At 38.0% G+C, this 15,873-nt stretch overlaps 1 protein-coding gene across 2 annotated transcripts; it reads left to right on the top strand.

Annotated features, from left to right (window-relative positions):
• Positions 1-36: 36 nt before the first annotated feature.
• Positions 37-15,837, top strand: PRIMPOL (primase and DNA directed polymerase). Of its 2 annotated transcripts, XM_083862248.1 has the most exons (14): positions 37-86; positions 2,446-2,516; positions 3,673-3,857; positions 4,957-5,048; positions 6,013-6,154; positions 7,754-7,901; positions 9,224-9,508; positions 10,809-10,971; positions 12,143-12,240; positions 12,638-12,724; positions 12,813-12,921; positions 14,067-14,149; positions 14,228-14,274; positions 15,253-15,837. In XM_083862248.1, exons 2-14 carry the CDS (start codon positions 2,498-2,500, stop codon positions 15,556-15,558), a joined length of 1,764 nt encoding a protein of 587 aa, XP_083718374.1. In that variant the 5' UTR covers positions 37-86; positions 2,446-2,497; the 3' UTR covers positions 15,559-15,837. The 2 variants fall into 2 exon arrangements, with proteins under 2 accessions (XP_083718374.1, XP_083718375.1); XM_083862249.1 differs by lacking the exons at positions 37-86; positions 2,446-2,516; positions 3,673-3,857 and having other exon boundaries at positions 4,952-5,048; positions 6,018-6,154.
• Positions 15,838-15,873: the final 36 nt, after the last annotated feature.

Raw genomic sequence — 15,873 nt, 5'->3', positions numbered from 1 at the left:
CCGGCCCGCCCCGCTGTCCCCGCTGTCCCCGCCCCGCGCAGGGCAAGGCCCGCCCCAATGGCGGCCCCGAGCGGCGCTAGCGCTGGGTGAGTGGGGGAGCGGCGGGAAGGCGGGCACGGCCCTGAGGGCCGCTGTGGCGGGGAAGCCGTGCGGGGCCTGCCTGAGGAGGCACGGGCTGGCTCCTCTCCCTCTCCTCTCCTTCTCCTCCTCCTCTTCTCCCTCTCCTCTCCTCTCTTCCTCTCCCCTCCCCTCCCCGTAACCCAAACCTGGTCAGCTTTGCGCTCTTGCTTGAGTTCCTCTGCCTTCTGAAACAAATGTCCCGTTCTGGTACATTTACACTATTTTGGTGCGGCCTCAAATCGAATGCTGTGTGCAGTTTTGGGCACCACAATATGAGAAGGTTATAAAGCTATCACAGAGTGTCCAAAGGAGGGCCATGAGGAGGGTGAAGGGCTTTGAGGGGAAGGTTTATGAGGAGCAACTGAGGTCATTTGGTCTGTTCAGCCTGGAGAAGAGGAGGCTGAGGGGAAATTTCATTGTGGTCTTCAACATCCTCATGAGAGAAGAGGAAAGGCAGGCACTGATCTCTCCTCTGTGGTGCCCAGGGACAGGACCAGAGGGAATGGCCTGATGCTGTGTCAGGGGAGGTTGAGGTTGGATATCAGGAAAAGGTTCTTCACCCAGAGGGTGTTTGGACACTGGAACAGCTCCCCAGGGAAGAGGTCACAGCACAAACCTGACAGAGCTCAAGAAGCCTTTGGACAAGGCTCTCAGGTGCACAGTGTGACTCCTGGAGATAGTCATGGGCAGGGCCAGGATTAGTGACCCTTCCAACTCAGAATATTCTTTAGTTCTGACACAATGGTGGTTTGTAAAGGAAATGGCCAGCTAGAGTAATCTGTGGGGACAGTTACTAAATGAGCTCCTGAAGTCAGCAAGAGAGATCCCCGTGGGTCAGCCGGCCTGTGCTGCGGCAGGATCTGCCCTTGGGCAGGGTTTTTGCCCACCTGCATGGTGACTGTCCCTGGCTGCCCAGAGACCTGCCTTGTACAACAGCACTCTAACACTGAGGGCTGACTTTGGCTTCATCATCAACTTCCAGGTCAGTTAGTTTCAAATTTATACATCCACCTTCAGTAGCAGAAGTCAGATGACATTGGGAACTATGTATTCCAGCTTCTCATAACTAACCTACTTTTTGAGGTCTTGTCACCAGGTCTGATGTACTGAGTTTTGCACTTGCAATCTTAATTTGAGGAACAGATTGCATACTGGAACAGGTTGTCCAGAGAGGTTGTGGAGTCTTCCCCACTGGAGATACTCAGGAACTGACTGGACACAATCCTGTGCCAAGTGCTGTGGGATGACCCTGCTTGAGTGGAACCCACTGTGGTCCCTTCCAAGCTGAGCCATTCTGTGATTCTGTAATTGTAGAGGTCACTTCCTCTATTAGGAGGGCAAGATAAAAATTTGTTGTTGTTGAGGGAAGATGAGTAGTGTTAATATGTCACTCATCAGTTCAACGTAAGGATAGCTAAGCCAATTTTCACTAATGCTGAGGAATGTAATGTGTTCTTCTGAGGCTGCATCAGTCAACAGCTGAGAGAAAATCTCACAGATTTATTTGTCAAAGACCATGAATTCTGCCATAGAACTACGTTGCATGATACACACTGGCCAGGAAACAAGTGTAATGTTATTTTGAGTAGCAGTTGATTTGCATGTCTCAGCTTCAGTTGTCAGCAGGAGTGGGTAATATATTTTGCCATTATCATGAGAAGTAAATGGAGAAGTAGTTTTCCATAAAGTAAAGAAAACTAAATAGCAAGTTGTTTAAGTCATTGCTCAGGAGACATTTTTCCAGGCTGTCCATGCAGTCATCCTGCTGAGTCAGTAACACTGAAGTCCAAACATAATGATGGCAAAATTTCTTTCAGTCAAGTCAAACAAAAATAACTACTGTCCTTACTTCTGGTGGGACATAAGAGGGGAAGGTGAAGTGAGAATTTCCCAGTGAACTCAAAAGGCTGGCCTGTAAGTGTTAATTGTTTGTGGTCTAAATAGATGTGTTGTGTTACAGTTCACACAAGGAATTGAAGTTGAAAAGACTTGGCATGTTTGACTCCTGAGAGGCCGAGTGTTTGGACTGCAGGAACCATGATAGGTTTTAGTTTAAATTAAGGGTCATCGACCTTCCAGGTTCAAGTATCCTCCCAGCTGTGTTGCTGCAAAAATAGAGCCTGATATAACTAAAAAGTTTAACATTAAAAAAGAATTATGGGGCTTCTCCTTTGCTTTCATTTTTAATGGTCACTTTGTGTGAAAGTGCTGATGTAGGGATGTCTTTTGCACCCGGTTAATTTACAGCCAAAATGAAACTGAAAGCTTTGTTAGCACTTCTGAGAATTGCTGATTGCTATCTATAATCTAACCTTTCATTCCCAGAGAAGAAACTAAGAGCATGAAAAGGGAGTGAAGAAAATGCACAGATCAGAAGATGGACAAGGGGGATAGAGGTAATATGGTTGACCCCTGTTAGAGAAAAAACATTCTGTTACTTAGACTTTACACAGGCACTGACTATCAAGACATTAGGAGGCTTAGAACAGTGGGCAGAAATGTGTCCAGGAACTTTTGCTGTGGAAAACTTGGAGGGGGGAAATGAGAGGAACTAAAATCTGGGCTTTGGGGCCCCACAAGAATATTTAAATACTTAAATTCGCCTTGTGGATCCAGCTTGTTAAAGGTTTGAATACTTTTGAGTACACTCAGTTTCATTTTTATCTTTCACTGCAACCCAGGGGCTGGTGGGAGAACCAAGTGGTTATGCTGGGCAGAACAAGAAGATTCCCCCTCATGTTTGTTTACTTCTTGCCTCTCTTCCTCTGTTTCACAGTTTCCTGGCAGTGCTTATTGATTTGCAGGTGCTCCACTTACAGATAATTGTACATATGTATGTTTATGCTTTACTACATTACAGCATTTGGATTACTTTATGGAACTAGAAGCTTAAAGGTTGCGAGATAGGAAGAGTTACTGCATGGTTCTATTTCTTGAAAAGAGATAAGATTGCTATTTCAAGGTTGTGAAGAGTACATGAGCTTTCAAAGCAGGTGAAAGTATTAGGGATCAGTAGCAAAGGTTGGCAGTGGGGAATGGAGCCCTCATTTTGGATTTCAGGTTTTTACTTTGAGATACAGAGCTCGGAGTTAAAGTCACTGAAGTCTTAACTCTTATGAATTCAAGTATTGTACTACCCATACAAATTAATTATCTCATTTGCCTTCCCAACCATAAAACAAAAATATTTTTTTACTCCTTAATAATGTTATGTCCCTAGTCAACGTTTGTATACTCTCTGAGGAGTGTAATACCGTTCTGTAGACAAAAATGAAAATTCCTAAGCTTCCTTTCACTGTCTACATTCTTTTGTATTTATTTTTGATAGTATTAATATGAATCTCTTGTACTTCCAAAACAGTGTAGAGACATTTAATATTAAAATGAGTATCAAAGCAAGGTTGAGTGTTGATTTGGAATACTGGCTACTCCCAGTTAATTAATAAATTACATTCAACAAAAGCAAAAGCAGTGAGAAGTACAGGATATATTCAAATTAAAATTGCCTTGCACATAGATTGATACTGGTTTGACTATTTGTAATTGCTTTAGGAGAAAAGAAGAGAAAATGGCAAGAAAGAATGAAGAAAGTGGAAGAACTAGCATCTCACTATGAAAGACATCCTCTCCCTACAGTTTATAGACCAAGACTGTCCAAACCCTCTATGCCATCCTCTGTTTGGAAAATATTTTCTCGACAGGCTGAAGCTTTTAATTATGCAGATACCTGTGAAGAGGTATATTATGTGTTAGGCAAATGTCTCTACTCTTTATACACTTTCAAGATTGAACGTAATTTAAAATTGCTGTTGGCAGTGAAGTCTTTATCAGTTTGTAAGATCTTTTTCTTTCCAATCCTGAAACAGCAAGTATTGTTTTTTAATCTTTGTAGATCATGTTGCACTGGAGGTATCTCTAAGAAGTACTAGTTCTGTTCTAACATACAAGTTGATATGTGGTGTTAACTTCAAACAGTAAAAATGCTTTTTGGGAACGTTGTAGTGATAAATTTGTTCCTTCTCAAGATGAACCAGCCGTTAGGGTGGACAGGAGAATGGAAAGGTAGTGAGAATTGAGTAGAAAGAAAGAGGAGGAAAAAATGAGAAAGAAAAAGAGATAGAGAAGAGGCAGAGACTAAATAAAAACAATACAACTCTCCTGTGGCATCTGGGTAGCAAGTTCAGATGATTAGAAGTGATTAGCCAAATAAATATTGTGTGAAAGTAATCCTCTGTTTTCAGTTTAATACTTTTCAAATTGACTGCTATTTTAAAAGAAAGTATTGTTTTTCTCCATGCTCTTTCAGGTATTTAAGTAATCCTGACAGCCTGTTTTCCAAAATAGGTTCTCATTGGCTTGGCAGTAGTTGTTTTGTTTTTGGTTTTTTTTTTTTTTTTTTTTTTTTTTTTGTTTTTTTTTTTTTTTTTTCTATTCTCAGATTTTCATTTTTGGATCAAAACAACATAATATCTGAAGAATATTTGCCCATAAAGCTTATACTGCCATCATATCCATGAGGCTGCTCCTTTCAGGACATTGTTTCTCCTCCTTTTAGATACACTTGATACTGATCAGAAAAAACCCAAGATTTACAGCAAAACAGTTTACATTACTGCACAGCAAAAAAAGCTTAAAAGTTTTACCATGTAACTGAAATCAGAATGATGTTCTAAATTAAAACTAGATGCTACTGAGCATGGAAAAGGTTAAGTGATCTGTCTGTAGTTCTCTAGTATTTACTAACCTTTAACTAATGCCAAGTAGGAACTTATGAAGATTTAAACTGTTTTTCTGAATAAAACTAACAAAAAAATGTCAATGCTTTTATTTAAAAAGGATGTTCATGTGTTTGCTTTGGAAAAGAACGCACAGAGTGGACAGAGGTTTTACCTTGTGACAACATATAAAGAGCTTTGGTTTTACTACACGTGAGTATTTGAGAAGGTACCCTGGATGTTTCTAAAAGTTAGTGGTATACTGGATATCCTACCTAGTGAGAGCTGCCACTGGATAGGTATTCCCAGGGGCCATCTGCTGCTCTGAGTAGCACAGAGCTGTAATGGGTTACCTGAGCTTTCATCTTGGCAATTGGAAAAAACCTTCATGAGGACAAACCAATATATTCTATAGCAGGTTTCAGCTTTCTTTTGAGTAGCAGGTTGCTATTATTTCCTGTGAATTAAGTACTCTGTATGTTGAACTGAAGTTTATTAACAGTAGATTTGCTTTTGCTGTCAGCTTTCCTCAGGGGATTGTACCAACACTTGACAAAAACATACTCCTCTGACTAGTCACACAGCAGTCTCAGCAGGTGTTAATGCAGCCGTCTGGAAATTGATTTATGGGTTTGCTTTTGCATGATGTAGTTCCAAGTATTAACAATTTGATCATGTGCTGAACTTTTCTCTCCATTTGTTTCTTCTACATTTGGCTATGAAGTGAAAGAAATCTGAGTCAATTTTTATATGCAAAGCTTGATTTTTTTTCTCAAACTGATGTTATTTTTTTTAAATTTGGTTAGAAAAAACTCTATATAATCTCTTTGTGCTGAAGATATATGAGTGATAACTTAAGTTTTTTACTGTAGTTTTCATAGTTCCTTGAATTCTCAGCATTTCTGTATGTATTGTAAGACTGGGGGGGCAGGGCAAGGAGAAGAGAATAGTTTACAAAATTAAATTCTACGCCAGACAAATAATCTTTGTTGATATTTAATGCTGATGTTAGTTACAAATTTTTCAAAGCATTACAGGGCTACTACTTTCTTTTTTAAAACGAGTGGTTGATTGCAGAATAAAATATGTGGGTTCCTTGTTTGCAACTGATAAGCATGTTTATTGTGTTCCTAATGTTTATCATGAGAGGTTGTGATTTGGTTTTGTTTTTCCTTAGCAAAGGTCACAAAACAAGTCTTATGCATTGCTATGAAGTAATTCCTGAAAAAGATGCTTGCAAACTGTATTTTGATTTGGAGTTTTACAAACCAGCGAATCCTGATGCAGATGGCAAGAGTATGGTCTTGAAGTTAATTGAGGTAAACTGGAGCAAAGTCATGCTGTGGATGAATATGAAATAAAAGTATTTACCACTTTATCTTGATTATGCTGTAGTAAAATTAAAAGAATTGCAGACAGTGGTTATTTTTAATTAAGTAAAAATACTGTTTTAATTAAAGCAGGGGTTTAATCAAAGGGAGAGACGATGTATTTAATTGAGAGACAAAAATAAAGAATGATGGCTGTTGGACTGTTTGTATTCGCAGTAGGTTTACTAACATGGTAAGTTTGAATATTGTTTTATGTGCTCTGCCACTTCAAAGCTGTAAAACGGAAGGAGTGTTTAGGTACTCCAAAACCAGGATAAAAGCCAGAAGGATTGTGGATAGTAAGTAGGTATTTCATAACACATCAATTAACATCGGATTTGGACTAATTCACCGGATTTGTCCAAGGTGGAGGGGCCACCTTTACTTAACTCGAAAAAGGAACATATATTAATTATATGTGTTTGAAAAATAGCATTTATGAAAGTTCCATTCATATATTCCTCAGTTCATTCCCTTTGCCTAATGGTGCAGTCATACATCAAGGCTTAGATGAATCTCTCCTGAAACTTTCTTTAGATGACAATTCATTATAATTTAATTGAATGATGATGTAGAGCATCATGTGACTGTATTTACCAATTCAGTACCTAAAATTAAATACCTTTGCTAATTATCAATTTTATTAAATAGTTCAGTTTCCATTCTATTGCAGTTTTTTTCCTTGAATGACCTCTCTGCAAGTTCAATATGGCATTAGTATATTTTTAGAAGAGTATCTTCTGTTTTAATAAAATCTCATGGTGAGTGGATGTCTGTTTGTGATACTTCTGTCACCTACATGTCTCTAGCTAGAAGTGAACAAAAGTAGAAGATTATTGAGGTAATTCCTTCATAAAGAACTCTTCATTGATACAGAATCTGGAGGAGTTCACCCATTGTGGATCAACTCCGAAATGCAGAGATTCCTCAGGTTAAGAAGAGGATTTTGGATTTGCTGGGTGGGGAATCTGAGCTGCTAAAACCCAGGGCTTGCAGATCTTTAGGTTCTGAGTCCCAGTCCTAAACATGAGTAATCACTAGCTTGGTTTATAAAAGGTTTTTATGAAGAGCTAATTTAGAGTCAAATGTGTTTTCCCTTAGTTATTGTTCATTGGGTCATACCAATGAATTAGCTAAATCATAACAGTGAATTAGGTCATCAGGCCTTTATATCATGACAGCGTCCCTCTTCCACTCCTGGTGAGCCTGCATGACAAACATTGTCACTGTGGGTGTGGACTGCCCTGTGGTGGAAAACAACCTCAAGTTTAGGTAAAGCCTCCTAACCAGACTTTGACCTGAGAAACTGGAAGGCTTCTCACCTTATCACTGTTAGTTAAGTGTTACATGACTTACATATTTAAGGAAATACAGTCTGCGTCAAACTTGGTTAAAACTTGATATGGGTTGGTTTGAATTAAATTAATTGTGTGTCAAAATGAGGGGAAAAAAAAAGACCTTGGGAAAAATGTAGAATCTGAATTTGTGTTAGGTTTTATAGATACAACTACTAGAGTAAAACAACATAATTTATGTTTATAATTTCAGCTTGTCAGCCAAAAATTAAAAGAACTTTATGATGTAAATTGTTCATCAGAAGATGTCTTGAACTTGGATTCCAGTACTGATGAAAAATTTAGTCGGCACTTAATATTTCTGCCCCAAAAGACTGTATTTAAGGATAATACTCATGTTGGTAAGTATGTTCTTTTCTCTTACACCTAGAAATAAAAGGTGAGGTTTTGACTTTATACAGTGCCATCTCCCCTATGAGTTTTTTTTAAATGGAATTACATGTGGAAACAAATTCATATTCCCAGCATACACATAAGTACTCTCTATTTCATTAAGCTTAATTTTTTCTCATCTTCTACTTTTCCTATAATTAGCATATGTTTGCACAAACATAACTTTTTTGTGCCTGTATGTTTTATTTACAAAAATACTGATTTCTATGAATCTGGTAAGTCTACGACTCCTTAATTTTCAGATTAATGTCAGTTTTAACAATTAAAACTGCTGTTTTTTGCTCTAAATACAGTTAATTTCTGCTCAGCACATTGTCAAAAAGGCAGGACAGAAATGATTTCAAGCCACCTGTGCATAAACATGGTTAAGAGAAAGCTGAAAGGAATTTTAATTGTTTACGTAAGTTGGGATTTCTCAGATATGGCAACTCTAACACAGAGAATTGACAGTTTAGGGTTGTCTGACTCATTTGTGTGCCCCAGTAGTCCTGTAGTGAATTATGAAGATGATGATGGGTTTGATGCTTGATATGCTGAGTCATTCTGCTGATATGTAGCATGGGAGGAACAGTATTTCATATTCATTCATGTTCCCCATGGAAGCTTCATCCAAAAAGTGCAAAATCATCCTTGCCAGTATTCCTTCCACTTCATTTTTTTCCCCCACGTTTGTATTTTTTCCCACATTTGTATTTATTCTATTCTCTTGCTTTCTCCCTGGAACTAATTTGGCCATAGTTTTGTCTGCCTTTGGTTACCATCTAGCAGAGCCCGGAGGTACAATGAGAGTTGAATTACAATACTGGGAGTTTGAAAAGTCATTACAAAATACTTTTGTAGAAGTAATCTGTAGTTTGAGTGAGCTTTGGTCAAGCTCTTACATTGGTAAATACACCATGAAGCTGCAAGTAAACATTTCAGTCATTCTGAAAGTGAAATTAGGGAAAGCAGTAGTGAGGGGGACAACCACAACCTTTTCAGAATCCTAAATCTGAGCTTGTTAATATTTAGGCTTTTGGGGGTTTTTTAAAAGATGTTTAGTACAAATTCTTGTGAGGCATTGGTTTCTCAGTCACTGGCCAGAACCATTTTATACAGTGGGTTGGTCAAAAGATTTCTTCTTAAAAATTCAGAAGGGCTAAAAAGACCTCAAACTTCAACCACTTCCCTCTTGGCTGTTTTGAAAAATGTTTGCACAGGAACTCTCTAAGCTCTTTCTTGACTCATAAATGACATTACCTGTTTCTGGCCTTTTTTGGTTGTTTTTAAGGTAACTTTGTGAGAACCATTTTGCAGCCTGCCATAAGATTAATGGGGACTAAGGCTGCTGTGATTCCAACAGAAGAAGCAGGGCATGTTTTCCAGTGTTCTGCAGGAGCTGGATTAGATGGGTCTCTTACAAATCTCACAGCTGTTGAAGATGATTCTAAAGACTGGCCAGCCATGGCTCATGAAACAAAGAATGTGGAAATGCCACACCAGGAAGAAAATGTTGATTTTTCCTTCCTAATAGTAAATGATAAAGAAGGCAACAAGCAGCTTTTTGTGGATCTAGGTAAGTATAAGTGTTTTTAAACATCTTTGGGATGCAACAAGGGTTAAGAATGAAATGTTTCTTAATCTTCAATTACAGAGAGTAAGAACAGTGGAGTTCTTACTGTTGTCCCTATGGTCAGACTTCAAATACATGCTGAAACTGTGATCATAAGTGCTGTACTTTAAAGGAACCTTAGATTCATGGTCTATGGAACTTCTTATATTACTACATTTAATTATTTTGTTCTGAGGTTTAAAGTAATTCTTTCTATACGGACTAGGGGTTTTTTTGTTTTTTTTTTTTCCTTAAGGGTTTAGTGCTCCCATTTGGATTAAAAGAGGATAGTGTATATTGGAGTTTTGTTATTTCAGTTGAATTAGAAGCTGCTTCATGGAGGAACAAGTCTTACAGACTTAGTTTTCTTTATTACTCTACATGTATGAATTGAGCCTTCTTTCCCTCTTTGGAATGGCAGCTGTTAGCTTTCAGTGAGGGAATAATAGAAATTTCGGGTTGGACACTTCATGGGCCAGCTGGGTACAGCCTGCTCATGGTATTAAAATGTTACAAATCTCCAGGAGCACAACACCCATGGTCAAACTAGAGTTTGAAAGTTCCAACCTTCTTTAACTCTATATCTGGTTTTTTTTGCTTTTTGCCTTATCTCAGGGAAATGAAAATAGCTTAGCACGCTTTTGCAGAAGAGTGTGTTACACAATTCAGGACTTCACCTTGGGTTTATTCCTCAGACTCTTCTGAAGAACCCCCATTCCTTCACATTCTTCTCATTGAATTCAGGATCACTTTTATTGTGGGCCTCTTCGGTATCTGATCTATTGAAATGTAATCCCAAAGTTGGCTACAACAGCCTTCTCTGTTGTTGAGTCAGAAGGGTTACTTCCATCTACTGTTCAAAATTCTTTCAGGCATATTTGTGAATGGAATTAAAATAAAATCAGTTTGTTTCCTGTCTCACTTTTTAATAATTTCAAGTTAGTTTCCCAAAATTAACCATCCTCAACATTTATGCTATACACATTACCTCAAAATTGGAAAACTAAAGTCAAAATTGATGAAACACTGAATTATATAATGAGGCTGATGTGACAGAAAGCTTTGTGAAGTTCTTCTTGTATGAGCTCTGGAAGTGCTTTTCTCTTCATGAAAATCAAATGCAACCTGCGAATAAAACTCACCTTCTCAATAAATTATTAGATAGATTATTCAATGTTAAAGGAAAATTATTTAATTTACAAGTGCCCAGTATCTTAAGTCCTAGCCAGCACTGCCGTGTTAAGAAATATCTGTTTTGCTGTAGGAGTTTATACAAAGAATAGAAATTTCCGGATGTACAAGTCATCAAAAGCAGGAAAAAATGTGATTCTGAAGATAGCAGAGGATAATAAGTTTATCCCCACCTGTGAAAAGGATGTTTCCTTGGAAGAAGCTTATTTTCTTTCCTCTTTAATCTGCAACATTCGGTAATTACTTAATTCTAGTCAAATGTATGGTATTTTTAAATATGTATTTTAATGATAATTCTCCTGTAGCAGTTACAAATAACTATTATGAATAAGCAGTTATTCAATCAACATTGTTACAGTGTAATTTAAGAGTTCCTAGTAGAATTTCTTAGTTTTGAAGAAAAAAATTTCTTGGGAGATTTGTTCTTTTGTTAAACCTGCCTTTAAATGTGGTACAGCTTCTGAATTGTGTCTCATTTCTCTATACACACTCAAAATGCCAAAACATAACCATTATTAAGTTTGGTCAGATTCTGTGTAGTTCTGGAAGCAAAACTTGCAGGTTTCTAGTCAGTTAAATATGAGAAGTCTGAATATTTTTCAGAGTAGGATAAGAAATACAAAGGGTTTCTGTCTGTTTTTTTGCATACCAGATTTCCTTTTTAGTACAGACCCCTCTGTGCCACCCTGGATGCTCATATGGGCAATATTCAAATTTTCTATATCTAATCTAAACCTCTGATATGTCATACCTTAAGAAGATCCTAATCATTGCTGTGGCAGAAAAGTTAAAATAGTATTAATATTTTTATTGAAACCATCTATTTGTTCTGACTGCAGGTTTTATATCCTGAAATGTTCATTATCCTGAACTGATGCCAATAAACTGCACAGTGTATTCAGATCGTAGGCATCAGCTGAATCCACCATAACTATGGATGAGAAATTCTGCTGTGTTGAATTTAGACTTCTGTGATCATCTGGCTGCCAGTTTGCTATATGGCAAGGAAAAGCAGTTCATTGTAGAGAGAAAAAAAAAAAACCCTGAAACCTTTCAAAGGGTATATTTTTATAAATACTACATCTAGAGCACATCCTGCTGTAGGAGTATGGACCAGCAGTGGTTAAATGGGTGGGTCCTGGGAGTTTGGCCGGGAAGCAAATGTTGCTGTTGAAGAGGAGGAACCCCCATCCTGTGGCAGGAGTCAGGGAAAGGGACAGAGAAAGGTGCACAGCCAGCCACAGGCTGGTCAAGGTTGGCAGGGACCTCTGGAGGTCTCCTGGCCCACCTCCAGGCCCAGGGCTGTGACATGTTGTGCCACCCTGTGGGATGTTACAGTGAGTTATACTGGACTCTGTTATGCTGTAAGAATCATACTCTTTTCTTTGTATTTTCTCCTTTCTTCAGAGTGAGTGATGACATCAAAGTTCTGTCGTCTGGCTTTTCAGAAGAGGAGAGAAAAATGTCTGCTTTCTTAAACAGTAAAACTACCAGAAGCAGCAGAGGTACCTCAAGCCTTTTCTACTGCGTAGAAAAAAAACCCCCAACTCTTAACTTAGATGTTCTGTGACTTGTACACCTGATGACTTCTAGGAGGGCCCTTCAGCTGCCTTTCTGCAGGAGGCAGACAGAGGACACCTGCACTGAAGGATGCTCTGCAGCACTGACCCTCCCCTCCTGTACCCACAGCTGTCCTGCTTTGTCCCAGCACTCTCTGCTCCTTGGGGGTGGCGCTTTAAAGATCTACAAGAGAGTAACAGTGGCTTTATCCCTGGTTTTATTTTAGAGTGTGATGTGATTCATGTACATTTTCTGCCTGTGGTCTATATAAAATGTGTTACAACAGCATATTACAGTGGCAAACCCTCTAACTGTGTGTGTTTGTGGCCTTTGGTTTAACAGATCCCATGGAAGGTCACCAGGGTTCACCATATCCAGAAATTGATAATTTTGTTCGTTCTTTGGTTAATAAAGATGGGCTACAAGGAGGTAAAGAGACCACCTTACTATTTACAAATTAGTCTTCTGCAGCACTGTTTCTAAAGAATTTAAAGATTGGGTGGTTTTTTTTCCTCAGGGATACGGCAATGGAGTTACTTCTCTCTCAAAGAACTACTTATTTATGATATTTCTGGTTACCGTTGGTGTGAAAATATCGGAAGAGCTCACAAAAGTAACAATATAATGTATGTTCTGTAACTATTCAGTTTAATACAGCTTTATTTATTTTCCTGTTCAACTGTTATTCTCTAGAAATGCTGAAAAAACCCTTATGGATAGACTCAGCAACTGTTACAATTTCTGTCTTGCTCTGTGTGGATACAATGTTTTAATTGTCAAAAACCCCCCCACAAAACCAAAGAAACTATTTATTCCCCCCAAGTTTACTTTGTGATAACTGGACTTTTATTTCTAATATGTTGTATGAAGTAATCATCCTGGCATTTAGAATAAGGGCCCAAAGATGCTAACGTAAGTCAGAATATGTTAAAGCTATTAAAAAATACTGTGTTTTGATACTTTCCAGCTAGGAAGCTGACTGCTTTTGAATTAATTTACAGTGCATCTTAAATTACATTCCTATATTATTAAAGTGACTCTGTCATTTTAATAATTGAGAACTGCCATTTTAGGATGGTAATTCCTGCCACTTGAATCTAGATGAGTTTTGCTAATGTCTCTTCAAGGACTCAGACTTCTGACAGTTTTAGCAAAATAAATTATGGAAAATCAGTTTTGTAGATTATATTAGAATTACAGTATATAATTAGTATAAATATTCTAACTTCAAAATAATTTTATGTAACATTTAAAATCACTGAAACATAAGGAATGTGTTTCTGAGAAACAAGGATATTCAAAAAGCCCCACAGCTGGATGAACTTGCTATTTCTCAAATTAGTTTCTTGAAGTTTGGTGTTTCTTAAGCACAGTTAAAAAAGCTGTGGCCTAATCAGTTAACAGAAAATACTGATTTTATGTGGCTTTTATAAGAAAATTATCTATAACAGCAGCAGCAACAAAATCTTATCTTACAGTTAAGTCCCATATGCTAATCTTGATGATTTTTCTTCCAAGCTCAATATAATGAAGTTGACTAAATTTCACTTTCAGATGTTAGTCTTAAAAATTTATTTCTTTAAACTTAAGAAACCTGAAGCTTACTAAATATTGCACAAAACAAGTATGTAGTAAGTATTCCAAGAGTATGAAAGCAATGGCCATAGCTGAGGACAAACAAAACCTGTTCATTTAGTGTTAGAATTTCCTACTGTATGAATTGACTTCATTTACGTACTTTTACTAAAAAACGAAATATTTTCATTCTTAGGATTCTGGTTGATCTAAAGAATGAAGTCTGGTATCAAAAGTGTCATGATCCTGTCTGCAGAGAACAAAACTTCAAATCACAATGTATGTAGCCTGTGATTTCAATTCTACTTAATACTTTTTGGAATGTAAACTTAATTTAATGTCTTATATTTGATTTAGGTTTTCCATTACCACCTGGGATATGCCTCCCGTCTCTTTTCAAAGAGGTATGTTTTTGTCCTGTTGAGATGCTCAAGTTCTTGTGAGGCTCTGAAGTCCTTGGATATTCCCACCAACATCCCAGTCTGCTGGGAGAGCTCCACACATTGTTACAGTGGTATAGATGAGAGCAGCAGTGCTGGTGTGGTAGCTCCATATATTCATTTTTAAGTTCTCTAGCAATGCTAAGTTACTGGGATTGTCTAACTTCACCTGGACTGAAGACTGTTTCTGATGTGAACAGCAGTTTCCAATGTCTAAGCCACGAGGCCACTTCAGGTGCAGAACAGAAAAAACTGCCCAAATTTAGCTCTGCTGTGCATGTCTGACTTCATGCAAGGTAAACCAGAACTAATTCTGAAATAATTGAGTCAGTCAGAGTCAAATGTAAGTCAGCGACACTCAGTTCTGAAATTCATTGCTCTCCATTTTAGTGTTTATAAAGCAGCACGTTTCCCCAAGGAGGCAGAATATTTAAACTGACCTGATACTGCACCTAGACTCTACAACACCCTGAACATACAAGTTTTTCCACTGCTTAGGCAATAAGAATTGGCATTTTTTCAACTTTTAAATTTAACTGTATAGCTCTAAATGTCATACAGCAGAATGACACATCAAGGTCTACTCAAGCAGCTCATCAATAGCTATTAGTGTTACTTCACATAAAGTGTCATTTAACTGTGTTTTCAGGTCCTGACACTATCTTTGAACAGACAGTTTAGTTTTAACCTTGTACTATTTTACAAAGCTGTATTCAACAGGCTATTGTAGGGTTCTAGAAAAACAGCAAATTTATACTCCTATTAAAACAGGCTTCCACAGGTTAATGTGGCTGTACATGAACATGCTGGAAAATCTTGTTCTGTTGGGCAGCTTTCTGCAGTATCTATTCTATGTGACAGCACAATCTTTCAACTTGCAGAGCAGTTAAAGGTATGAAGAATATTTGCATAGGGAGTAAGTAGTGTTCTTGTTTCTCAAAGGAAGAAGAGTCCACGCTAATGGATGACAGGGGGCACGCAGAAGGAGAAGTAAATCCTCATTCTAATGTGTCAGACTTGTCAAAAAGCTCAGTATCTCCAGAGAACAGCTGGTGTCAAGACTTCCTGTTGTCAGACAGTGAGTGGGAAAACACAAGTGATGATGCCTGTTTCCTGGAGGCTGCTGAAGATGTGGAACTAGCTGAAGCTGCAGATGACAGTCTGAATTATGCCATGGAAGAAATCCCAGATGAAGTTCTTTTGGAAGCTTTAAGGAAAGAAGACCTCTGCACTAAAGAAGGCAGCTAAGCACAGGCCTGGCCAGCAATGAATGACACGTGTGTCACAAGCACCACTCCAGAGCTGTAAGACAGAGAATGGAGTGCCGGGGTGAACTTCAACAGGCATGAGGAGATAATAGGAGATTACATGGGGGCTAAAGAGAATTGGACTAAAAACTCATCATGAATGCTGCTCCAGGCTTAGCACTTTAATGCTCTTTGCTGTACAGTTTCTATTTTTTTAGTTGTATATCCAAGTTTTATTGAGAAGCCAAATAAACAGACTTCTTATTTCCATAAATAAGATGAAATAATTTATTTCAAACTTAATAAAAATATTTGT

Source organism: Zosterops lateralis (assembly GCF_965231275.1).
Source record: "Zosterops lateralis genome assembly, chromosome: 5".
In the NCBI taxonomy this organism is placed as follows: Eukaryota; Metazoa; Chordata; class Aves; order Passeriformes; family Zosteropidae; genus Zosterops; species Zosterops lateralis.
The sequence above is the reverse complement of the archived record's forward strand: the minus strand, read 5'-3'. Positions and strand labels throughout refer to the sequence as shown.

Excerpts from the sequence above, each read along its gene's own strand:
- PRIMPOL (XM_083862248.1), top strand. Across the intron at positions 5,049-6,012 it reads GAGCTTTGGTTTTACTACAC|CAAAGGTCACAAAACAAGTC; the intron begins GTGAGTATTTGA and ends GTTTTTCCTTAG. Across the intron at positions 9,509-10,808 it reads GCAGCTTTTTGTGGATCTAG|GAGTTTATACAAAGAATAGA; the intron begins GTAAGTATAAGT and ends GTTTTGCTGTAG.